This window comes from Adelges cooleyi, unplaced genomic scaffold, assembly GCF_023614345.1.
Source record: "Adelges cooleyi isolate 19-005CV unplaced genomic scaffold, UGA_ACOO_1.1 ACOO_flye_CR_arks_rails_tigmint_CR_PRNA_651, whole genome shotgun sequence".
In the NCBI taxonomy this organism is placed as follows: domain Eukaryota; kingdom Metazoa; phylum Arthropoda; class Insecta; order Hemiptera; family Adelgidae; genus Adelges; species Adelges cooleyi.
In genome coordinates this window covers 14,752,462-14,779,736 of record NW_026096352.1, presented here as the reverse complement: position 1 = coordinate 14,779,736, position 27,275 = coordinate 14,752,462, and the positions used below count along the sequence as shown (strand labels likewise).

At 28.9% G+C, this 27,275-nt stretch overlaps 3 protein-coding genes across 9 annotated transcripts; 1 reads left to right on the top strand and 2 right to left on the bottom strand.

Moving 5' to 3' along the window:
- Positions 1-7,712: 7,712 nt before the first annotated feature.
- LOC126844881 (uncharacterized) lies at positions 7,713-14,316 on the bottom strand. 2 transcript variants are annotated; one of them, XM_050583339.1, is made up of 7 exons: positions 13,947-14,316; positions 11,759-12,026; positions 11,239-11,520; positions 11,065-11,182; positions 10,593-10,757; positions 9,482-9,641; positions 7,713-8,910 (listed from the first exon to the last, which is right to left on the bottom strand). In XM_050583339.1, the coding sequence occupies exons 2-7, from the start codon at positions 12,008-12,010 to the stop codon at positions 8,718-8,720; spliced, it is 1,170 nt and encodes a 389-aa protein (XP_050439296.1). In that variant the 5' UTR covers positions 12,011-12,026; positions 13,947-14,316; the 3' UTR covers positions 7,713-8,717. The 2 variants fall into 2 exon arrangements, with proteins under 2 accessions (XP_050439296.1, XP_050439297.1); XM_050583340.1 differs by having other exon boundaries at positions 13,966-14,316.
- Positions 14,317-15,500: 1,184 nt separating this feature from the next.
- On the bottom strand, positions 15,501-18,062 carry LOC126844882 (major facilitator superfamily domain-containing protein 12-like). 6 transcript variants are annotated; one of them, XM_050583342.1, is made up of 7 exons: positions 17,964-18,062; positions 17,050-17,326; positions 16,773-16,983; positions 16,586-16,700; positions 16,071-16,493; positions 15,679-16,009; positions 15,501-15,620 (listed from the first exon to the last, which is right to left on the bottom strand). In XM_050583342.1, exons 2-6 carry the CDS (start codon positions 17,312-17,314, stop codon positions 15,878-15,880), a joined length of 1,146 nt encoding a protein of 381 aa, XP_050439299.1. In that variant the 5' UTR covers positions 17,315-17,326; positions 17,964-18,062; the 3' UTR covers positions 15,501-15,620; positions 15,679-15,877. The 6 variants fall into 6 exon arrangements, with proteins under 6 accessions (XP_050439299.1, XP_050439301.1, XP_050439298.1 ...); XM_050583344.1 differs by lacking the exon at positions 17,964-18,062 and having other exon boundaries at positions 16,071-16,208; positions 16,272-16,493; positions 17,050-17,358; XM_050583341.1 differs by lacking the exon at positions 17,964-18,062 and having other exon boundaries at positions 17,050-17,358.
- A 1,172-nt stretch (positions 18,063-19,234) lies between these two features.
- On the top strand, positions 19,235-26,685 carry LOC126844885 (nuclear transcription factor Y subunit gamma-like). The gene is made up of 7 exons (XM_050583349.1): positions 19,235-19,473; positions 19,547-19,700; positions 21,419-21,724; positions 21,799-21,903; positions 22,521-22,697; positions 25,563-25,661; positions 25,718-26,685. Exons 1-7 carry the CDS (start codon positions 19,451-19,453, stop codon positions 25,787-25,789), a joined length of 936 nt encoding a protein of 311 aa, XP_050439306.1. The 5' UTR covers positions 19,235-19,450; the 3' UTR covers positions 25,790-26,685.
- The last annotated feature ends 590 nt before the right edge of the window (positions 26,686-27,275 follow it).

Below are 27,275 nucleotides of genomic sequence, written 5' to 3'. Positions count from 1 at the left end.
ATTTATAGGCGATGAAAATGCCTAATATTACAAAATCGTGCATCTGTAGTTTAATGATTTTCATTGAGATCTGTTACACCGCTTGCGTTGAAAATGAAATTATTTCATATGGCCTATTAATGGTGTTGTAAATATTTATTATAAAATATAAGTAAATAGCGTATAATAATCATAATCTATACTAAGTATAAGAGCTATTTTTCACGGACAATTGAAAAAGGCGAACTCGGTTCAAGGCCAATGAAATCACACAATATTAACCAGAACTATTATACAATATCACTTCTACTAATATATTTATTTATATATTCATAGTATTGAAATCGACGTTGAGCAATCAATTACTGATAATATTGTAGAATAAAGTACATTACTCTATATTATTGTGTTAATATTTTTGCTTGTACGTTGAACGTTCTTCAAGTAAATACCTAGTATAATAATTGATTATATTAGTGAAGTTGTATAGAGAATATTGTATTGGTTGCAAAATATCTATAAAACACCACAATTAGCCATAAACACATAATTTCGCTTTGACCATTGTGTACTAGATTTGTCTCAAAACTGGTATAAACTTTATAAACAACGTTAAACCATTTTTTTTTTTTTAATAGAGTGAACGAATGAATGGAACTATTCTTTCAATAATTTAGAAAACGAAACGTCAATAGCGCTGTTATTCTATCACTTTCAGTAGCCATGTAAATAGCAATCTTCACACGTTAAACATTTAGTCGAATTAAACCGGTTAGGTTAATTTACATATTTGATAGGTTCATTACTAAATGGCTAACAGTAAAAATAATGCATAAGCCAGAAGCATAATATATTACAACACATGAGAATATATAACATAATTAAATAAATTGCATAATAATTCACTTAGAATATATTTATAACGAATTTATTACAACATGTATGGGAAATTATACATAAGATCAATTTGACATTAGAAAATAATCGTAGGATATATTATATAAATAGACAATATAACTATTTATAATATCTACCTAAGAAGAAGAAGTGTTCACAATAAATTTTACAATAATAAATCTAGTTCACAAACAATACACTTAAGTACCATTCTAACCGTCGACATTTTTTTTAAGTTAATTATTTTAAGTATAAGTTAATTTAAATGTACGTATATATTAAATATTATATTATATTATATATTTATAAATATATAATATAATTTCTTTTGGCAGATATTTTATGCTATCATCTTAAATAATATGAATTACTTTATAGTTTGTTATATTTAAAATATGGTTATAGTAAATTTTAGTAGTATAAACAAAAATAAAACACTACAAACTATCACACTTAAATAAGAAGACGTTTTTCCTTCATTGCCAAAATTGTGCTTAACATTTTTATTTTATTTTTGAACACATTAGGTAAATATACTGTTATATAATATATATACATATAAATAATAAATGAGTAGTTCTATTTTTCTAATAATGTTTTGGTTTTGATTCGACTAATATTTTATAACTTAAAAAATATGCACTTCCAATGATATTACTAAAAATAAAAATTGTTTCAAAAAAAAAAATGTAATTTAATATAAAATCAAATTTAATTTATGATTTTTTTTTCTTTAGCTTTTTTGTTGATATATTATAGGCTCGTATAATTTATATTTTCTCAATAATATACGTTGTAAAATTTGAATTTTTTTCCAAATTATTATGTAAACACAAATCATTTATATATATATATATATGTATTCACACTTAAAAACACATTTGTATACAATTATTCATCAACTGTGATAATCTCCAATATAATCTTACAAGCTAACATCTAACATGTTAAATCATAATCATCCATCTCAACGGCTGCCAATATCAGTTTGAACATGCGAGTAGGTATTTATTTAACATTTTCCAATTAATATATAGGTATAATATTTATATGTTTCGATTTGTAATGTATATATATATATTTTTTTTTTTCAGTTTATTTAAATGTAATTGAAGTAAAAATGTCAGGTTCTCATTTTCGTTTCTCGTTGCCGTACATGGTCAACAGAGATCCCAAATTATCAATTTTCGGATTGAACAAACGCAGCATTTCCTGCGAGGCCTTTTGCTTGCCCTCTTCCTTTTCCTTGTACTTTACGGAAACAGTGTGTTTGCCCACCGTCATGGTGCACAGTTTGAACGGTTTGCTGACACTGTCCTTTGTGAACTTGACGCTGATTATGCTGTCGCGGTTTTTGTAATTTTTCTTGATAAGTCTCTGCAGCATTTCGTACGGCGAAGGCTGACCACCTTTGGCACAAAGGCTGGCCATTCGAGGATCCACCACCTTTGCATCGTTGATGCTCGCTCCTGGGACAAGATTAACCGAAGACACCTGAGTGAATCTATTCGAGCACGAACTACGATGCCCACTGGCCGAATTCGAAGCACTATGTTCTCCTGCCGGCTCACCGGGCTCTGTTTTGATCCTAAAATACACATTTTAAAATTACCCATTACGGCGGTGTAGACCCACAGGTTAGGTTAGGTTAGGTTAGGTTAGGTTACCTAGGTACCTACGGTTAGGTTCCCGCTTTTTGTCGAAGAAAACAAGAACGTCCACCGTCCAATCAAGGAATGGGGAGCGGCTGAACTTGTTCCCATTTCAGTGCGTTACACTGCACAAGCAGATGTGGTAGTACAAAGATGCCGTAAAAAATAAAGAGGAAGTAAAAAAAAAGCGAGTCTCACTTAATATTGCGGAGGCCAGCCTGGCGTCACAACGCAGCCGTAGGCCCACGCGCACGGGGGTCCGAAGAACTGAGGTCATAAGCGGCGATGTCCCTGAAAAAGGTAAAGAAGAAAGTGAAAAAGAAAACGAAGAGGAGAAACAGCAAAAACGGAGGAGGTCAAAAGTCAACCGAGGAGGGCCAATGCGGACAGTGCGCCGAAACGCCCGCCTAGCAATAGGCGGATGGCGTGCCATCGCGGCAAATTCCAAGTTGTGGTATAATAATATAAAAAAATATAACAGTCTAGTTTTTGAAAACGGACACCACATCTTTTTAATTTATTTCGTTTTAAATTTTATAAATCATAACACATGAAAATTCCATAGATTTTTTTTTTTTGTGTAAACCATTAAAATTTAATATTTACTTTGAAAAAAAATATTTTTACCAACAAATTTCCTATTATTGTGGTTCAAAATTAAACAAAATTATCAAAGCTTGAGGCGATAGCCGAGAATGTATGTGTTTTTTTTGTGTTAAAAGACACTGTAACTTTTGACATAAATATGGTTGTTATTTAAATTGTATATTATTATTTAATTAAGGTTTAAAATATGTTACTAATTATTTACTTATCGATACCATTTATTTTATAACAATTGTTATTGTCAATGTTAAAAACTACTATTACTTTATTATTTCTTATTATTGTTTTGCTTTTAGTTTTTGGCTATTTTTCTGATTTTTTTGTTAAATTAAGATTTTACTGTACTATTACTTAACAAAGGGTGTTAACCCGTTAATAATAATAAAATAAAATAAAATATGTTTTACGGCTGGGGTTGGTGGGCGAAGAGGAAAAAGGCAGATTAATATTATTATATTTACAGTATATTTATATTGGAAATTATGTATTGTTTATTTTTAGTAGCTAGGTGTATTATGTGTAAAGTCAGAGACATAGTATCTGTTTTTCTTGTTTATGTGCATGTGTAAACTTGTTTTCTGGTACAATAATAAACGATGGGGCCTGGGGGGGGGTGGGTTGAATTGACCATCGTCCGCGCCACCCCCCCCCCCAGGAAGGGTGGGTTGGATTCAGATTAGGTTAGGTTAGGTTGTACAACTGATAATTTACTGATAACGTGATTGGTCTCACTCGAGATATTCCCAACTCAAGGCGGTATTGGTGTCATCGTGGTCGAAATATTCCTCGCCCGAAGAAATCGCCTCCAAATCGTCTGCCGGTTTGGTCATCTTAGATCGTTTTTCTTCGATGTATGTCTTCACCAGACGGGCGATTGGATCATTGGCACTCAAGTGTAGATCGTTGTTTTGATCGTCACCAGTCGGTTCCTCGTTATTCGTCAGTCTAGTAACTTCATTACATAATAAATTACACATCGATACAGGTGAACTGTCCGACTTGCGTTTGTCCAGTAAAGAGAAAATACTGCAATAGCGATTGCCCCATGTGTGGCTGGACAGAGGAGCTTCTGTAGGACAAGTATCATCTGAAGACATTGTCGAACGAATGTCAACTGAAAAAAAACAAACAAAACAAAAGCGATAAAAGTTAGAAAGTAAATTATTATTCGCATCTAACATTTACTAGCTTTTAGTTGGTATAAGATAACCGAGCGGGCCAAAAGGTAACAGCGTCCCTTAGGTGTAATAATTTGTTAATTACTGTCAGTGTACCACCTGTATTTTACATACCTATAATCGTACTTGAGTACTGTTCAAGTAAAAATATGTTTACATTTTTTTTGCAAATTTTAACCGGAAAATTTTAATGTGATTTACTAAAAATAACAACAAACGTTTTCATAAGGATATATCTACACCGTTTTATAGCTCATAAAACTGTGTACTTATATTTGATTAATATTAAATTGTAAACAGCCGCTATTGAAGTGTAGTAATTTTTAATCAGAAATAGGTAATATGTGTTCACCCTATAGCGTAGACTTAACGTCAAAATAGTCTTGGAAATTATTCAAACCTAACAGAATGAAAATAAATTAAACGCATATTAATGCACTGACATAAGGATTAGTAAAGAAGACAAGGATAGAAAAGGACAAAAATTGTAAAATGTCCAAAACAATTTATGATATAACACACAAATTATTTTTAAGTTTTTTTTCTTCAGTGTATTTTTGTACTTATTCTATTAGATATACTGCAAAAAAATAACAATTTTTAGCTGAGCAAAGTCACCCTCACTCTTTGAAATCAGGGAATCCAGTTTGTTTCACAGTACCAAAACTTTTAGATCCCTAAGGCTAAGTCAATTTTTGAGGACTTTAAGTCAGGGAATTTTTCAAACTCAATAGGGGCTGGTTGATACCACGGAAGTTATTTATCCGAATTTCGCATAATTTTCAGGGCTTAACTTATAATATTTATTTGGCAACTTGTTGATTTCAAGAAGCTCAATATAATTTCGCGTCGAAGAACGGAGAAAACACTAAACGTGTACATGTTAATTGAATTTGTCAATTTAACGGAGAAAATGTATTTCTTACTCGAATAGGTACTCGCGATCGCCTAAACGTCTATTGGAATGTCCGCAAAAGTCTGTTGGTTTTCTGAACGCAGTATCCGCCGCGGTCGTTGTTGTTGTTTATTACACTTTAAGTATAATATGTAGTCCACAAATAAAATATAACGCGTATACTTTTAATTTTGCGTTTTTCCACAAGTCAGAAGTGTCAACAAAACTCGAACAATACTCGAAAATTTGCAAGGAAACAGCCGGACGACGACGCTTTGACGAGAGTATACGCTTGCCAGCTTTAGCGCTTACACCACTTTCATCGGGTATTGATTTTGAGAATTGCCCTGCACCCCCCCCCCCCGCGCATCCTGTTTGTTGTATTTGCCTTGGCCTACAAGCGCCATCTATTTTTTCGGGGCGTGTTAGCGCCGGCGGCACTGGGGGTGTATTTTCGAATTAAAACCAACGAGATTCCTGATCTAATCTATATGTATGTTCATTTTCAATCCAACAACTGTACGAAATAATATTTTTGAATTTCATCTAACGATTAGAGCGTTCAAAGTGTATTCGAATAAATCATCACGTTAATGTACTGGCGGTTGCGTGTTAACTAAACTAAACAGCGTATTATAACTTTAGTTTGTCGACAATTAATATGCTAAAATTATGTTCAGTTTATTATTTTGTGTAAACGTATAGTAAAATGTCTTTTGATGATAAAAATCGTAGAAACTTTTCTTAATTTGTTTATTATAGTTTATCCTAATGACATGCTAGAAATGTACTGGCATTGACATTTTAAACTCGGTAATCTTTTGTACACTAATCAGGGCTTAAGTCTTGTGGATTTAGGTGGCCTCGACACTAGCATTAATTATTAGGGCGCACTGCTTAGGCAATTTTTCACTGCACCTTAACCTTAAGAAGGCGTCGCACCGGTGATTTTCAAAAAAAACATTTTTAAATCGCTTTCAAGGATGCTGTGATAGTCCAAAAAATAAATTAACTACCAAAATAGAGTCCTAGTTATTGAACTAATAATTACACATAACAGTTTAACCTTAAATTAAGATTTTGTAGAAAGTTGCCTATACTTTGCTCCTTAAAAATGGGCGGTACGACGCCCTCTCAAAGGGGATTGCATTCGGTCTGTTTTTAAGGAGTGTTGTTTAGGCAATATTTAAGAAACAAGAATAGTAAAATCATTCCTCAAGCATGCAATCCCATTAGGGTAAAATTTTGTAAACACACAAATATAAACACAAGAAATATATTTATTTAAACATTTATTTATAACTCAATTTCCATGTGAAAAATTGTAATTTTTTAACGGTTTTAACAACATTAATGAACAACAAAAATTACAAATATACTTTAGAGTTTAGTCGATACATTAAGCAACAATTATATGTATACTGGAAATTCTAGGGATTGACAACGTAACTAAGTCAGAAAGGTTTTGTTATGACAGAACAATGCAAGTATGTTAATATTGATGTTATTAATATTATCACTAACAATGTAAGGTTTTATCTAATCTGTGATATTATGATGGGGTGATTGCTTGTAAATAAAGATATGTTTATATTGTCCCAAAAGGCAATTTTAATCGACTATTGCTGTAATTATAACAATCAATAATGGAAAATTGTGCAATCCCTGTATTGAATACACTTTTTTATCCTGCTTATTATTATGTATGGTCGAAAATCCTGTACACTACATATTGCAAGTTAAGGTTTGCTTGTAAATATTACTATTTGATATTCATTTATTCCTAAAAACCATGTGATGTTATACAAGCTAAAATCTCTACGATAAAAATACTACGGTCCTTAATTATTTACCTACTAATTACTACTTTGGCATTACTTTCAATTTACCAAAGTATTGGAATTGTAATTTTAAAATTATGGCAACAAATTTTTCCTAAATTTATAATTTTAACAACACTATTATTATATCTAAGGTAGTTACAATTTCTACTATTGTACGTTTACAGTAATTGTTTTTTGTATCAATATAATATGACTGTTTATCATCTACTGACAATTATATAAAATTTGTTTTTTTAAATACATTTTGTAATAATAATAAAAATCGTCAATGTTGCGAACATGTTCAATTGATGCAATAGTTTAAAACTTAAGTGAAGTAAAAAAAAAAAACTTATAAAATCTTAAAAAATTAAATTCTGAAATATTCGTTTTATACTGAAACTAATATATAATCATAGTAATACAATAGGGATTAAGCCACATCAAGTCTAATAAAGGACTTTAATTTATTTCGGTAATTTTAATCTAAAAAAATGGGATAAGATATTTGGTTTTAAGGGGATTGAAAGCAGTCTGTTTTTCGGACGTTTAAGACCAAAAAACCTGGCAACATATTGACTAGAGACTACTTTGAATGGTTCAATTTAAATTTTGTAAAGATGTACCAGCTCTTAGGCTACGTTAAAAGGTTATGACGGAAACGGATTTTTTGAATTTTGGGTTTTTTTTTGTAAAAAAGTTGCATTTTTAATATTGAAAACTTTGTAATTAAATTGAATTAATTACAATAAAACTGATTTTTTTTTAATGAAAATCGGTTTCTATCATAACTTAGTAAAAAAGCAAACAAATTATCTTTTTACATAATTGAAATTGGACCAGTCAAAGTCTCACAATTTTGTCTCAGCAAAAGCATCTTTTTACCAACAAAATGGCCACTAAAAGAGTGGCTTTAAAGCCACTTTTTTCTTAAATACTACCTAAATAAAACTCCTAAAAATCCATCGCTTTCAATTCCCTTAAGTAAGAAAAAAAACATTAATTGTTTTATAAAAAGTAGTAACAGTTTAAATTAAAACTAATTATTATAAACTTAAGTACTATTCTTATAACAAATAAATAATATATTATAGTACATTTTAAAATAGATTTTAATTTTGGTATAGATTTTATACAAAGCAAGTAACATATTATTTTCAACAGTGAATCTCATTTAATAGTTGTTGAATATTTACATAGGGTATTTGTAGAAATATTTTTTTAAATAATCATATAATATTATACTGACTAAAACGTATTCAAGACTAAGTACTTATATTAATAATAATCGTTATTTGATTATAAAAGGTATTTATTAGTATACATACAAACTGATATTTTATTTTTACTATGTTTTAAGCATCTCAACTTCTTTTATATAGATTTTAAACTAAAAAAAAAAAAAATTATTTACCTTTTAAAATGTTCAGATCTTATAAAAACGTTCTAAATAGAAACATAAAATATTTGTTTTAAATTTAAAAAATACATTTAGAGAACTTTCCAGATCAAAGTAAGTGAGTTTTCATTTAGATTTAAAAGCAAAAAAAAATCACACAATTAATAAAAACTAGAATCAACATGGATCAATTTAAGATAAAAATATATACATAATCTCAAACGATATAGTTTTTTTTTTTTTATTACAACATTCTAGTCCTGTTATATAATATCAAATGATTCTCGATTAGGGCGTATCTTCTGCAATTTCTGACATAGAGGTTTGTTGCGGTACTTGACTTCTTAGTTCCAATTCTAGTTGACGCAATTTATGAGATGTTTTACCCAAGTTGGCAGCCAATTCTCTGTTTGCATGAGCATAATATTCCAGCAAATCTAATATACATCGACTGTCTCGCTGTTCCATAAAGTCTTGATCGCTATAAAATACAATTTTGTTTAGTTTTATTTTGTACAACATACATTTTTTTAATTTATGACTAATGCTACAAATGTATCTTAAATTTCTATCAGTACCTACCATGCATACATAAACCCACCCCTAGCTATTATATAACAAGTTGCAATTAAGAGGACACACATATCGCTTTTTATAAAAAAAAATTGTATGCCAAAACTTTAATGCATATTTATCTGTCTATACTAATATACTATTAAAGAAGACAAAATTAGTTTCAACTTAAACTGGGTCTTGTCGATGAGTTTTTTCCTGACAGCTAAATCATGTTAATGGTTAACGATCTTTCTGAATGTAACTTAAAAAGATGCCAATGCAACCTAAGAATGATCAAGAGAGAGAGAGAGAGAGAGACTTAAGAGTGCATTTGGAAAAGTAATTAAAACATAAAACAATTAGGAAATTAAAAAAAGGTTTTACAGTATATGTTAGTTAGAGTGTATGGAACACAATCACACCTACATACGAATATTACGTTCTTAGTATTTTTATAATATATGCGAAACAAAAGAAAACTGAATGTTTTAACTTGCCTAGAAATTCTAGGTAGATAATTTCTAGTATTTGACTGGGTTTCTACGACTGAATCGCTTCGCAATGGTCTTGGTGTCCATCTATCATAGATATTATCATCTTCCTCCCAACCGCAAACGTCTGGTGGAGGTTTTTCCACGTTGAACTTGCGCATAGAGTCTAAAAACAATAATCAAATTTAAAAAATGCCTATTTAAGTGTTATAAAATACTCAAGTAGGGTGGTAATTGATGGTAGTCGCAACACATACAAGCAGTGGCATACACTACTAGTTAGTGAAAGATAGTCATTTAGTGTCATATTGAAATCAAACATATTTTGCCTTAATATTCATACTTAATTGATATTAATAAAACATTTTTAAGGCATTATTTTTAATAGTCATGTTGAATTTTAAGCTACTTGGTAGATAGATTTTGTCTTATATAGTTATATATTACTAAAAAAATATAATGTAGTTGATAATATTCAGAGAAAAAGTTTTATTTTTAATAGGACATAGATAATTATATCAAACTTAATATTACGACATTATTCTCATGATTAAAATGTAATGTACATGTAGTAATATAAATTTAGAAATATTATTTTATGAAACAACTTCTTCTCTGTTCTATTTTTCCTATTGTGAAACTCAACTTGATAAAAAAAGTATACTTAATTAAGTGTGCTATATGAGTAAATAAAATAATAAACAATATTATTATTTAAGTTATTATATTGAGTAATACTATTGATAATAAATACATGCAATTTAAATGAAAAATAACTATTTGTTTAGTGGTAAATTAAATAGATAGTACAAATAAGATAATGTGTTAAAACAATTTATTGAGATCAATTATCAGAACCATCCAAAAAACTTTTTTAAAATTTTACATTATTTGTGTAAAAAGTTATTTTAGACTGCTAGAAGTTCAATAGTTATCATTTAATATGTGTATACTGAATTCCTAAGAGTTATAAAAAAAATTGTATACAATTATTTTTTACTTAATGTCCGATATGAATACACAAACTAATGGTTTCTCAATATCAATGAAATTTGTTTTTTAGTAACGTGTGGACTATTGGCGATAAATACAAAAACAATAAAGAACAATTACTCACTTGCATACACCAACGAAGAAATTGAAACGAATAAAAATTCGATAATTAACAAAACCGCTACACCATTTTTAGGAGACATCAACATGTTAGCATCACAGTACGGCTGCATGTCAGCTTTGTCTTGTTGTGCGTAAATAGCTATAAATATAGCCAGCAACACAGTCCCTAAAAGTGTATATATTGTTGTTAAATATTGATTTACATCACAAGAAAAATCTCTTTCAAACAAAACACCTCGATGCGAATCTGTAGATCGTAGAAATAGAAAAAACTATAAAAGCTAAATTCTAAATAAAATTATATTTACGGTCTTAAGGACGATAAGATAATATAGAATGTATATCATAATTAACACAAATATTTTAAATATGTGTCACTGTTCATTCTCTCTCACATAGAAAAAAAAATCAATACACATCGTTGTAAAAATAATGCCTAGTCAGATCCGCACCAGAGTTAACAAATTACTTACATAATGACACTAGTTGGAATGGTATGGCTGCAAGGCGAGTAAGTCGTGCATAAGCTCGCAAATGCCCGCGACATCTTAAAGTCTTGTGATGCAGGTGTCTAGCAACATGATCTAGAATCTGAGAAGATAACAGAAATGAAGTATAAATAATACAAAAATTATTTTGACACTCACCAAAAATAAAAACCAAACGCAACAGTGGGCGTAAACTAATGCATACAGAGGTTCGCATTTATCGTTTTGATTAGGACTAGGAGTAGGAGTTGGACTTGGTGTGGTAGTCGATGTTGTTAAATTTATTGCCGGCAAATAGTTAGTGTTGTTGACGTGCTGTTTTTCTCCAGACGTAGTAAATAATCTCCATACTGTCTCGTCTGCCATTTTAATGGAATTGGTATTTTTTCGAAATGAAAATATATTCGACGTCCATAGAATAGCTAATAAAACTAAAGCAGCCTAAATAAAATGTTTAAGTAATGTTAACTGATGTAATAATGTATTTTTATTATTTATTACAAATAATATTTTGTGCATTACAATTTTTAAAAATTTTTTTTTTTCGTTATATCAAGTGAAAAGCTACTAAAAAATTTGTTTTTTTTTTACAAAATTTGGAGTTTGAAATAAGAAATATGCAACAAATATTATTGCTCCATTAGATTAATTAACTGATCATACAATGTTTTTTACTTACAGTGCAAAATATATGAATAAGAGCAATCAAATGGTGACTAGGAACTCGTGACTTCAATTTGGAATGATTGTGGTTATTTTTGTGTTTTTCACCACATTCAGGCACCAACTTAGTGTGATCATTTGTGTCAAATATGTTATTATCAACACAGTAGTTTATTTTAGTTTTATTTGAGACGCAATACCAAAAATGATTACAACAGCAGCAGCCACAACACTTGCCAGGAGGCGAATTATTTACGGTACAGTTCATTTTGCTTGGTAAAATCCTAAAACAAAAAAAAAGTTCCATTATATTATACTAAATACTACTACAAATTACAGATTGTATTTTCAAGGTAAATTAATATGGGTACCTATGTATTTCATATTAAAGTTGAACTATTATGTTAATATGCCCTGACACCATGTCTTTAAAATCAAAAACTTAAGGTCGATTTACTTAGATATCTTTGAGAACCCAATGAGGAAATTACTACTAATTCTAGTTTGCTTTTACTTTTTTTTTTTACTAACAATAGATAGTTGTGGCACAAAAAAAATTGGTCGCTTAACGAGGATTTAGTAATTTGACCAAAAATGCTCATAAAAACATTATCAAATATTCAACTTTTGGTCAAATATCATACTTAATTAAGTACTTTTGCGTAGAATACAATTTTTTTAATTTTAAAATCTTTATTCTCAAACTGATTACATTAAAATGTATGATTACATTGTTAATTTTCAATGAGGCTAAACTACAAGAGCTACATTTTTTTTTTTTTTATGTCATTTGGTTAGTTTTTGTGTGCATTATAAGAAAAAACATTATATTCACTTATATTAACGTCATACTGAAGAAAGTGTATTACGCGTTAAATAGTTCAAGACTCATTTACGAACTTTATGTTATTCGTTTTAAAAGAAAAATCATACATCAATATAAATTAATATGAGTTAGTATAAATGTTAGTAATACCTTTTTATTTATAACCTAGTTGTTTGTTTTTTTAATATTATTATTATCTAACAATATCTGAAGATTTTGTTATCTGTAATTTGTAAACTGTGCCTTAGCTATTATAAAAAAAAAAGAATCATTTAATCTATTGATAACATCATTGTAATATCGAGATAGTTGTATTAACATCAAAAATGTTTGTCTAGTCGCAGTCAGACGCTTTGATAAATTTAAAAGTCTGTAATTCTGTGTGTTGAGTTTATATATAGAAAGTAATATGTCCTAGAAGTTATAGAGAAGCATCGCAACGAAAATGCTGACTGCGAAAAACAGTTTTAATAAACAAAATAAATGTATATAAACATTTTGTATTACTTAATTACATAATAATTATAGATGTAGATATATATTTTTTTATAAATACATTAACATTTAAAATTCATTTACAAGTCTTGTATTATTTGATGTATTATACACATTTTTCAGCATGGCGTTAACCCTCAGGCGCACGGTTTTTGGTCATTTAGAAATTAAGTGTGACTTAGGTAAAACTTTACCTCGTCCACCATACCCATGGTAAATGTTGTAGTGCACATTAAAATTACAAAAAAAAAGGTAGGTATACATTTTTAACAAAAGTGAAACATTTTATTTTGCTGTTTACACAATCAGTTTGAGACTTATGATAATATTTGAAATCTAAGAATTGTATTCTCTCACTGGGGCCAACTTGTTTGTTTCATGGCGTTAGGTCGGCAGCCAGCTATAAACCCAAAAATGCCAAATCTAAACCGTCTAAGCTTCGATCGGCAGGAATAACGGACGTTAAACGTAAGAGAGAGTATTCTGAGCAAAAAAAACACTACAATATGTGGTATGGGAATGACATAATTTATCAAATATTGAATGATTGACGACATTTTTTGTTTTTTCTAATTTTTTTTTTTGGTTAAATTTGAATGGCGTTGAACGACCAGTAATTTTTTTTTTTTAAAACCTCAAATTTTTAGAGTCTTTTTTGTGTATAGAAAAAAGTTAAGAAGTAGCCTATTGTAATTTTCGTAGACAGATTTTCTTGCGCGACCCTAGTACGTACGTAGAAAATTGGATACAATTAAACTAATTAGACCAATAGACCAGTTACCCATTTGATAATAATATGGGTTAAATAATGATCAAATAGCAAGAAAACAGTGCAGAGAATTTGGATTCGTACCCAATTAATATACTCAATAGTGTTACATACCTTTCACACAATTACTCACACGTTTATCTCATTAAACTACGACGAATCTGGTCGACGTCAGATAAAACATTGACTCATGACTGACGTTTTTCAAATTCCGTTGAACTTTTCGACTGTAAACCTGTACGTGAATTTTCGTTGGTACCGCTATGATATAACTTGGCGACCTCGAAAGTCATTCACAGTTTTTCAACGATTATACAGTAATTATAGGCATGCCAAATGTCAAATGTTAATTATAAATACATTTTCTGCACAGCCAACACGTTTCGATCGCTTAAGGTTGACGTTGTTTACATAATTTTGCGACAATACGTCAAGCGTTATTATATATTATTATTATTACTGCGTTTTTATTATCATTCGGTATTGGCCATAATATTGTGTAATATGGTATCAGCTGCTGCTCATTATCTATCTAGTATCTGAGGGGTAGAGATAAAATGCTATTATCTGTTTCTGCGTCATAGTCCATAGAGTAATCCTGTTTTCTGAATATTGAACTGATTGCTTGCAATTTGCAGCGATATTTTTGACGACAAAACAATAAGACATATTATAATTTTTCAATAAAAAAAAAAAAGAACATAACTAAATATAGTACTAATACCATCTCCTTCATCTTATCTCATACAAAATATAATATTGTCTACTTACTTCTACCTATCACCCCACAGCACACTTGCACTTAAACCATAGATTAATTATTATATGTATATTTAATCTATGCCTAAACATTTGAAAAATGTACCAAGACGATGCCAATAATTACAGACTCCCGACTTGATTTTGTTTGAAAAAACAAAAAGAAATAAAGTGAAAAAAATGGTAAGGCCCCGACCTCGGCATCACTTCTGATCACCGTTTCTTTGTATCGAAAACTAAAAAAATGTATTGTTAGATTTGGTGTCTCGACATTCTTACTGTTATCTACAACTACATTGCTATTCATCACAACTTTAGTTTGGACTGTTAAGCTAATTAGACTTTAGAGGTACTGCAAACATATCTTTCTGCACAAAACTTGAAATGTACAGGGGAAATTTATTCTCCAGGGAACATCTTATACAAATTGTATTAAAAAGTGACTGCCTAAATTTACATTTTTTTTTTTTTAATTATCAGTCGAGGCATGTCCCTAAAATTAATAATTGTAATTAAATGTACTCAACAAATTGGTAAATAATAACGCTTTCTTTCAAAGAAATAAAATAATTGAACATTCAAATAAACCCTTAACCAAAAAAGCCAATACTCTATAGCGTACAACATATTGAGATTGATCAGCCTGCTGCCTGTTGTAAGTGGTAATGATGGTAAAAAATTGCTGTCGAAATATGCTATAGAGTATTATTTTTGTGGTTAAGGGGTTATTTAAATATTCAATATTATTTTCTTTACTATAAATAACCACAGATGTAGTTTAAGTTTGTTCTAGAACGTTTTATTTATTTAATAGTGATAATTATCAATAACAAAAAAATATTTTTTTAAATCAATCCATAAATATATTAATTATTAGTCACATTATATAAAAAAATTGATTAGGTACCTGATGAATTTGGATAACCTCCATAAGGTAAACAAATAACCGTGATGAATCCTAGACAAGCTGGTATAGTCCAGATGCAAATCATAACATCACGATAATATGTTTTAGAGTTTTGACTATTTCTACAAGGTAATTTGTTTTATATTATTAACTATAATATCCAATTACAAATTAACTTACAATGCTTGCACTACTATCACTACGGCGCCATTGCACGTCTTGTCTAGAAAACTCATAAGCCCAAATGTACACGCACCTCGATGAGTCTGATCACCGATAAAATCTGTTGTGAGTGCTTGGCTAGTAACCAATAATATTGAACACGCTACACCTGAGAAAATATACTTTATGAGATTGCACTAATGTTTTTTTAAATAATCTACTTCATATTTAAGTTACCAATAATTATAGTTACTATATACACGTAATAATAAGCATATGTAAAGCCATTTCCTAAATAACACCAAAATGCAGAGCACAGAGATAGTAAAACTCCAACTGTATAAGTGTACTGTAAAGTATACAGCGATTGCAATATATTAAGTATCTAGAAGTACATTTTTGGTGCTTACTTTCCTACCAAGCTTCATGTTCATTGTTTTGATCATTAGAGACATACCAAAACTACTTAAGAACATCATCAGTGGTAATAATGCTAATTTGGCTGCGTCTAATTTTAGGTATCCGTGCAAGTACATTGGTAGAAACACCTTATTTTTATAGAGATAAGTAGAAAAAAAAACATGACAATTTCTCAAAATGTAAAACCTCACCAATGTCATATTAACAAAAATTCGAGAACACATGTATACAACAGCTGTTTGGTACAAAGTGAAACATTTAAATATAGACCAAATTCTATCAGCATCTTTTTCAGTTTCAGTTCCGGTTATTGAGAGTTCTCTACTTCTGTTGGTCATGGATGGTTCATGTACACCAATATGAAATATGATAGTGGTCATAGTGCCAACAATTGTTATTATTAATAAAGCAACCTATAAGTTGTCAAAAATATTATTTTACAAATGATTGTACTTATATGTACAATAATATAATAATATATTACATATTATATGCAAACTCTTACCTGAAATCCTTTTCTATCCGTAGGACCAAATTGAGCTTCAGTTGAATGACTACTTCTGAGTACAATCCAGGTGACAACGTACACTAAGATATTTGAGAATACAGTAAAACTGTACCTAAACATATTAACGTTGTATACAAATTAAAAAACCAAGTCTTCCAACGTTTAGATTATGATTTGTACATGCCTTATCGACAATAAAGCAGTCCTCTTATCTCTATTCGTTGTTAAGTCAGAAGCTAATGCCATATGTGAATTTTCAATGGAAGCCCAGCCGATTTGGAATAATACAACGAAAAAACAATAATACAAGCACATGTCTTTCTCCGACGATTCAAATTGAGACCATATTGGTGGCAAAAATGCAAAAGGCAAACCGATAAACATTAAAATGCTACCTAAACTTAACAAAACACAATCGTCTTAAATTCTAAAAATATAGTAACTAAAGAAAATGATTTTACCAAATAGATGCCATAATTTGCGTCGTCCATATCGATCAATAAAACCAAAACTCACATTGTCTGACAGCATACCAATAATTGCAGTAGCTATAGCGTCTGTTAGTTGTCCAACAAGTATCACAGTTCCGGATTTGATGTTGGATAACCGTAGGACATAATGGTAGAATATCAAGGCATAAGTAAACCACATCGATGCAACTAAGTCATTGAGCACATGTCCAACGCCATATGATAGAAATGCAAACCATTCTTGAGATTCAGACATTACTTTCAATACCTGAAATTCAGTTTATTAAAGTTAAAATAACATAAAATATGTTTACTGAAATTTAAACAATATTTGCAATACATTGATGTATTATTTAAAAGGTAACCTTATAGGGTTTAATAATTGTAAAACTTATTTAGAAACCACATTCATGTCATTTTTGTGAAGTTTTCAGCATTCGCTAATTGTCAAAAACAAATTTTAGTTTTTTCATACTGACACTCGTGTCTATACTAAATGTCATATTAAAAATTTTATCAACAATGATTATGTAATTTTAGATGCCTATCAGTTTTTTGGGGGACAACAAATTAAATTAATGAAACAAAATAGTCATGGATTTTATTTCAGCCGGTAATTTTTTATATTAGTTTAACATATTAATTAGTATTTGTTTAATACTTTAATAATATCATATTTTTGAAATTGGTATTACTGATGTTATTCCCAAAACGGTGACCACCATGTCTTGAACATTCCAATCTAGTATGCTCACTATCCAGTTTTTAACTCACAATAAGTTAGTTATTGAAGAATATATTATATCACAATAAGTTATAACACAGAAACTGCTCTTATTGAAGTAGCATTCCAAAAGAAACTATAAATAATAGCTCCAATAAAGTCTTTATACTATACCACTTACAATTAGTCGTGTATTGGGGCGTTTACGTGGGTATACTCTCTTTTAAATTTTTAAATACATTCAAAAAAATAATGTGATACAATGTAAACAGCTAATATAAAATGTATACTCTCTGCCAAATTATTATTAATTTTTATAAAATATACTACTATAGATTTATTAGTTACCAGGATGTTGAGTATTGGTTTAAAATTTAAAAAAATTAAATGATACCTAAGCCTGATGTGACTCAAAAATTAGGTTTTACTTCCCTTAAGTGATTAAATTATGTTGTACCTATTTCTTATCTTAAAAGTAAGCACAAGTTTGTACACAAAATAAACAAACATTGTTGATTTAAATTTAAAAATTGGAAATTTCGGTTTTGTAGTAAAATTAGTACCGTAGTAAAATAGTACTGTTAGGATATTAGATTTGACTTATATGAGAGTCTACTGTATAAAGTTATAAATGAAAGAGAATATTTTATAGCATATTAGAGGAAATGTGGATTTATGAATTTGAATAGAGTGAGAAAAAGTAAACGCATTAATTTCACATTCGAACTGAGCGACAACATTTTTTTTAGTAACTGTAGTTCAAAAAGAGGGCATAACCCGCGAATTTATGTACCATTACACCACTGCTAACTTTAATAGTAAGTATTGCGCTTCATAAATTCATTAATATTAAAACTAAACAAAAGTTTAAAAAAAAAAAAACAGTTTTTACGGTAAAGATACAGTTCTTTAACATATTTCTAAAACCGTCCAAGAATTCATAATCAAGAGGTTTGGTAAATGAATGTTATTTTTTCAAATATACTAAATAGTATGGAATTTTATAACAACTTAAAGATAATATTTATTTAGTTATTACGAGGATCCAGGCCCGGAGTCACGCCGTTTAAAATTGTATGATAACAACGGACTTGTGCATAATATTATCGAAGCCAGGATTATACCTACTTATAGCTGTTTATTATTATTAATAGTTATAGACAGTCCTTGGCTGAACAGCTAATAAATTCCAATTTCCATGATACAAGTTGTAGTTTAATTTTTTTAGTCACGATAAATTATGAATTCCTAAAATAGTAAATACCAAATCATTCACATAATATAATTTATAATTTAATAATATATTTTAATTTACATTACATGTAATCTATTTGGAAAATGATTAATATTATTTACAATATTTTTTTATTCGACGGTTGGTAGTCTGTCAACACATATGTTATCAACAAGAGTGTATGACAAGGAAGAAAATGGTGGGGTGTAAGCTAAAGAGCGTCGTTTTGCCAAAAGCCGTTTTCTAGTCATTACAATTATTTACAGTTTAATTTACATTTTACGACTCACAAATCATAGGTATTTCATAATAGTAATAATAATAAATAATAACTGTTAAATTGTTCTATTATTATTTTTGTCGCAAGTTGAACGCGGTTGTTTTAGCCGTTAGCGACAAATTAATAACGTTTGATCATTTATCGGAGTGCAACTATGTCTATCTTTTTAGTTGACCCGTGAGTGTTATGTTTTGATTTGTATTATATTATCTAAAAACATAAGGTACAATTATTCTATTGCAAATTGCAGGGATGTTGTAGAAGAAAATAAGGATACGCAGACTGAAAATGATACAGATGCTGTAACTATAACCGTGGAAGATGATAATGATGCAACTTCTACTGAAACTGCATTGAATGCATTTTGGCCCAAAGAAAATGACGATATCAAAAAAATTGATAAAGTGAGAATAAATCTTGTTTTTCCCTAATATTGTATACTTAGTTATAATTAGGGTATAAATCTACTAAACCTTTTTTTTTGACAAATATAAAGTATTTTTACTCAAAAGTACTTTTTAAACCCATTACCAATCTGCAAACATTTTGAGTCACTCAAATTTAGTTTAAAAGTTATAGACAATTAATGATTGAGTGTATTAATAATACGTATACGCTAAACTATACTTTTTGTCAGTTACTACTAACGTTCTCCAGTTTTCCACCCTTTGTGTTATTTTTTTCACTAATATTATTATGCATTACTTAATGATATATGTAATAACTTTGGTTTAGAAGTATAGGCTTGAAGCCAGTAGGCGTAGGGGTCGCTTTACATAGTTATACATTTTTTAAAATTGAAACTAAATTGAAGATATCAATTTATTGCATTACCCTCTCAGTGTCCGGTAAAGTAAATTCAGTCTAAAAGAATAATGACCTCCATATAAAACCATCAATATTATATTTACGTTCACAATGTTTCATTATATGATTCCTTGGACATTTATAACCGCCTTCTTTAGGTATTGGTGTCCAAGTTTGACACTTATTTAAAATGTTTGTGTTAATATGACTTATTGTTTCAAATTCAAATAATTTGTATATTTTAAAAAGATTTAACAGTTATTTTTTAAAATAAGAGAAACAGAAAACTAAATGAAAATTAACACGTAAGAAATATACATGCGTATGACATTTTAATTAATCTGGGTCCTATTTTACATGATTTTTAAAGCAAATAAATACGTATGGTTATCTAAAATCTACACTACCTGTCCTCATTTGTCCCAATTTATTATTCAATGTTTTTATTGGAAATTATTAAACCGATATTGCTGTGGTTAATATAAACTACAGCTTATAACAATCCTTAATGGAATTAAACCTACAAAAAAGGGGGTATTATGCACTTTACCGGACACCTTTTTCTTTGCGATTTTTAAGTTCCCATGTAATAGTTTTTTATTATGCTAATTACGAATCCAAAGTCAGAATTAAGCGGAGTCCTCTAGTTCAAAAGTTACGGCTCCTTAATCTTTGAAGTTATTCCCATATAACAGTAGGCAAAGCCAAGGAGCGCAGCAGCAATGGCTAGCCCTTTGTGGCCTTTTTTTTTTTGCTGGAAACATAACACGGCTTACAGAGTCTGTGTCCACAGGAGGCCGCGGTTTTTTCGGGCAACAACAATTCTCTAAGTTCAAGTAGCTGTAAAACTACAGCTAAAGCGTTGACGCAATTTTTTTTTTTTTGCACCATCGTTCTCATCATTGTAAAACAAATCGATAGAAAAAAAAAATAGAAATTGGGGTCGAGGTAATAAAGTTGATTTGTTTCCTGAAAACACAAGTACGCAGCACTATATTTTAAAGTAGAGTCATAGTTATGATTTTTACTGCCATCATTCCTCATTCACCCACCCTTTGTGATAGTTTTCTTTTCATCTACTTGATTAGGGTAGATTATTATAATATTATGTTAGCAGTGATATGGATGTATATTAAACATCTACAACTGTAGTATTTACACGATCATTTATGTTAAATCGCTTATGGCGAGCAGCACACAATTATTGCAGATTTGTAGTCGGCATAAAAAATACTATTGAAAAAAAAAGGTTTCTGATAAAACAGATTTATTTTATAATAATAGTATATAATCTGTTGCGTTTTTATATGTGTAGCTCGATTTAAAAACACAATTGTTACCATTGGCAAGAATAAAAAAAGTAATGAAGATGGATGAAAATGTTAAGATGATAAGTGCTGAAGCACCTATGCTTTTTTCAAAAGCGACAGAAATGTTCATTAAAGAATTGACATTACGTGCGTGGATACACACAGACGAAAATAGACGACGAACTCTACAAAAAAATGATATAGCCATGGCTATTAGCAAGTACGATCAGTTTGATTTCCTCATTGACATAGTGCCTAGGGAAGAAGTGAAAGTAGTAACTGCCAATAAGACCACATTGAACCCTGAACAGGTATCAAATTTTTGATTGTGTAAAATATTATTCAGTAGGTATAGGGATTATTTTTAACAGACTGTTTCTTATAGGTTCAATATTATTTTCAATTAGCTCAACAACAGCATAATATTAATAATCAATCTACGCCAAAAGGTGAACAAACTATACAGATAGTGCAGTCTGTATCCAATCAAGTAATGAAATTAGAAATGTTAATAGTTTAGCAATTACCCCTTGTTTTCATGGTAATAGAACAGTAGCAAAACTTAGTTTGTATTCTTAAAAAGTAATAAGTATAGTATATAGTATTTTCATAACTCTTATTCCTTAAGGGGATTGCATGCGATCTGTTTTTAAGGAGTTTTGTATAGGCAATATTTAAGAATAAAAATTGGTTTTAGTAAATTTTGAATTTGGCAATTAATTTTTTACAAGCTTCAAGGTATTATTTTTAATTTAAATCTTTGTTCTATGTAACAGCTATTTTGATTTATTTTAGACCAAATATCTATACTCGCTTCTTATTTTGAACAGAGTATAGACAGAATAAGTAGACAAAATTTCAACTACATAGGATAGTCTGATTTCAATTATTTAAAGGAAAGCTGATTTTCATTTAAAATATTCAGTTTCTTGTAGTTAATATATTTGCCAAAGAAATTGTATATCTTTACAAAATTGAAGTCGGACCATCCTGAGTAGTCGTAATGTTGTCTGGCTTTTTAGCCTAAAACGTAAAAAAAACAGGCTGCATGCAATCCTCTTAATATCTCAAACTATTTTATAATAAAATTAATTTGATTTTTTAAAGATTGAAAATGTAACTTCAAGTATTACTACTACTAAAACCTCGACAATCGTCTCAGACGGTCAACCACAAGTTGTGCAATGGCAGGAAGAACCTCAGAATGTAAATTCAAATGCAGGTCCAGTATACCAGTTACTTCAGCAAGTGATCACGCCTTCAGGAGAAATTCAACACGTGCCTGTAAGTTTTGATAGTATCGTTCTTATACATATTTGTTATGTACTCACTATATCATATTACCTCATGATTGAAGTAATCTCAATAGAAGGTGGTGTATTCAATTTGTAATTAAACGGTATATTCTGACTCTTGGTAGTAACTGTAGGAATTTTGTGCTGCAAAGTGACATAAATTACTATGATATTAAATAAATTGCCCACAATGCCATTCATCAGCATATTATATCCATCTAGAGATAGTTATATTTGTATACTTTAAAATGTTTTAAGGATAAATAATAAACTAACAACAAGTTGTTTAACAAACAGTTCTTATAATTTTGTAGGGTAGTATATTATATAATTTGTTTTTAAACATTATTTTAATTAACGATCTATATGTGTAACATATTTATTAACATGCGATGTAAAAAGTGATTGTATTAATTGCATAAATTAATTAATTTAATGGACCAATCAAAAAACTATGTTGAAGAAAACAATAAGCATCTATATTCATTAAACTTTTATTGAACGTTTCTGCAACCCACCTTTAGGTATCGATAATGTTATAAGACAACAAGTAACTTTTAAAATTCAAATTATAATCTTTTAAATAAATGTCTGAAATAGTCGTGTAAAAAAAAAAAATAATAAGAATCCATTTATTATAAATTACATGAGAATTTCTTAATTTATATCATACTTTCATTCAAATGTAGGAAGGATTTGTAACTGTATACCGTTATTTACCCCTTTCAAATGCACTTATGCTTTTAAATATGGACTAGATTAATAACAACTCATGGAAGTATGAAAAAAGGTTAATTATTTGGGAGTTAATACACTAATTCAGGGTTCCGTAACGGTACAAAATATAACATTATAAACTCGATTATTTCGTTCACCAAAATAAAGTTAACAGAACATAAAATGATATTAGTATATGTTTGGTGAACGTTATAATGAATAATGTTTTACATTTTTTTGCTCCAAGAATGTTATAACGAATAACATTATAATTTGTTTAACCCCGAGAACGTTATACCAAATAATGGTATAATTTGTTCTACATTGAAATTGTTAAAACGATTTTTGCTATACGTTTATGTACCTTGATAACGTTTACAGTAATGTATATCATATCATATTTGTATATTCTGAATTTGCTTACAAATAAATTTTAACCTTTTTGTTTTAAAATATTGCTCTGAGAACGTTATAACTATTAACGTTGGAAATTTATTCAACCCAAAATGTTCACCCAAATAACATAAATAAGTTTCGTTTCTTTATTTGCTATAAGGGATATTTTTAATTGTTCATTATTAGTTTTCGTGATAAAGAAATAATTTTCGGTACCTATTTAAAACTAATTTAGGAGCTTGAGCGGTTATCGGGCCAAAGGGTAATGTTTCATAGTAAAGAAAAATCATGTTGTTTATCAATTTATATATTTTTGGGATCGTTGAATTTAAATTTTATATAATTTTTTAAAACAACCCCTATATTAAAAAGCCAGTTAAAGTTATTTCTTGAATTCCAAAAAAAACAAATTAATATTTGTAAATAATTTATTATATAAAATATACCATATTTATGTCATTACTTCACCTTAAATTTTATTTCGTCCATTAAGACTATATTATGCATAATAAATTCTCGGGGTAAACAAATTATAAAGTTTTTCGTTATAACTTTCTCGGAGCAAATAAATTTAAAACGTTATTCGGTATAACGTTCTCGGAGAAAAAGAATTATAAAGTTATTCCTAGTTTACGTTCATGAACATAGTTTTGAACTGAACAAATAAATAACAGTTAACAATCACATTTTTTAAATGGTTGTTTGCGTTTTCCAAAACCAAACCATGCATTTGTATTTTTGTAATTATATTGCTATTATCAATTTTTTATCTCTAGAGTTTTAATGTGTATGATTATGAATCCTCAACCTGGTACGTCTAAATTAATCTATAATATCATTAATTAACATTATAATTTTCATTATCTTGATTCTTTGCTTGTAACTAAAATAAGATATTATGTACCGTGTTGTGTGCTGGTTAGAATGTTGTTCTTAGCCTGTAGACTTCAGCGACTGTTTCGGATTAATTTATAAGATACGATACTACAATATCTCTATACTTTTTACTTGTTTTGCAAAGCTTGCTTAGAATAAATTTCTAGAACTCTTTGCACATAAGTATAGTTCATAAATTGATTAACTTAGAATGATAACGATATAAATTATTGACATGACTTGACATTATCAGATACGTCGACTTGTGAAATGTCCGCAAAGGTGCAATTTTATAAATGATAGTTAAAAGGCTTTTTTGTAAAAAATATCAGCAGCTTCATCAAACACAAACACAGATCTTCAGACCAGTTGATAGAACTAATTTAATGTAATTTGTTTTGATTAGTCAGCAACAGTAAATATACATAATAAATCAATAAAATATCTAGTGTTTATGAAGTCACACTTCAATGGATGTGGGACTAATAAGTAATTTACTTAAGACCGTGAGTCGCTTTTCAAACATTAAAGCCTTCTGATGTTCTATGAATTGTGGACAGCTAAGGTCTGATTTTATCAACAATTTATCGCGGTTAGCCTGTTAATAACTGCACGTTGACGCCAGCCAATTTTAGGTGGTTAACGGCTAACCGCTAATTAAAATTGTTGGTGAAACCAGACCTAAACGTCTTAATGTGGTGTTCATGGGCAAAGCTATTGATCTCATTTATAACTGTAGACAGCATCCTATGCCTGATAGCAATATACTAGAGACATTTTTTGCTAATCTTTATAGTATAATTTAAGTACACTTGCCTGCCTAATTGGAGGATATTTCGCAATTTGAAAAATGTGTATTTTTCAGGTACAGTTAAACTCTAGTCAAATGCAGTTGCTTCAAATGCAAGAACCAAACTCTCCACAACCCCAACAAGTTCAAGTGATGCAGCCACAAATTATAGAAGTAATATATTGTAGTTTTTTTTTTTTTTTTGCATTATTTAGGTTTTTTTTTTTTAGGTAGCATCTCAAGCAAATGGACAAACGTTTTATATACAGCAGCAAGCTAATCCATCAACTAGTTCAAAATAAAATCTACTTAGGTACAATTTTGTAAAATTATTTAGGTTTAGTAAACTAATAGTTATAGTTTAAAATTTAAGTACATTTCTATTTTAACTTAAATCGAGTTGAATTTTTTTTTTAATGAATAACAAGCTTTTCTAAAGTATTGTTAAAAATTATTTTTTACTTTCAATCATGATTGCATCCAATTTTAGTAACTAAGTTATCTAAGGAGTATTAATGCAGAGGCCGTATTAGCCATCTAATTATTAGCAAGCTAATCAAATGATTGAAAATACTTAATGTGTGATAGAACTTAAATGTTTAATTATTAAAAAATTGTTAGGTTTGCAAATCCATTTTATTGGTTGTCTAATGATTGATTAAGCATTAGAAACTAATTTGACCTAAGCAATAATTTTATCAATTCAATAAATATTAAAGTCATAAACTTTCTCAAATTCAATTACTTGCAATTGTTTATACACAAGTTTCGTAATCATAGATGTATTATATTTCCATTAACTCTTAGTTTTGAATTTTAATTTGTATACTAAGTTATTTCAATTGTATCGAAATTATCTAATAAGAATAATCACTTGTGAATAAAGTTCTATACTTTTGTTTAGAGTTCAGGTTACACCTATCTTGTAATATTCATACCTAATTCGTTGAAACTATTGTAATATTATCTTTTCTAAACTGTCGTTATGGGCTAGTCGGTACTCTCCTGTCATTCCAACAAATTTGTATATGTATTTATTTCAATTATTGTACTGACAAAAAAAATATCTTGCAGTATAAAACCTGGTTACTCACTTCAGTATCTTACCTTATTATTCTTATAAGAATAATTTATTTTCCATCTAATATGGAAACGATTTATGTAACATAATATTTACTAATGAGTTAATATTTGATATTTTTCTTCATTATTTAATTTCAATTATAAACGTGATTTGGTGTACTTAATATTTTACCTAAATAAGCATTAAACAACATAAAAATCATAAATAATTAGACGAATATGAACTTTATTTAATATTTAGAATTATAACAGTGTTTGTAAACAAATGGTAATTACAAAAATGTAGTGTATAATTATAATAGTAGTAAGTTATAAGTCTAGAATAATCGATAATTAATTTATAAATGGAAGATATTGCAAAACAATGTAAATACAAGCGTACCTCTCTATACATAAAACATGGATTTGAATATAATAAAAATAATTAATGGTATTCATTTGTAAATATATTTTGGACTTTTTTTTCGGTTAACCCCATAGTTGAAAATGTTCAATACAATCATTTTTTTATGTATTATTAATGTTCATAGATTATACAAAACACACAGTCAAACGTCAATTGTTATTACGCTCCATTAAAAATTAGAAAAACAGTCGCTTGTAGTAAATAGTCTTTCAAATATTGAATTATGCTTATATTGTTTTAACAAATGTATTTTTAAAATTAAAAAACGCAAATAAAAATATGTATAAAAAAAGTTTAAA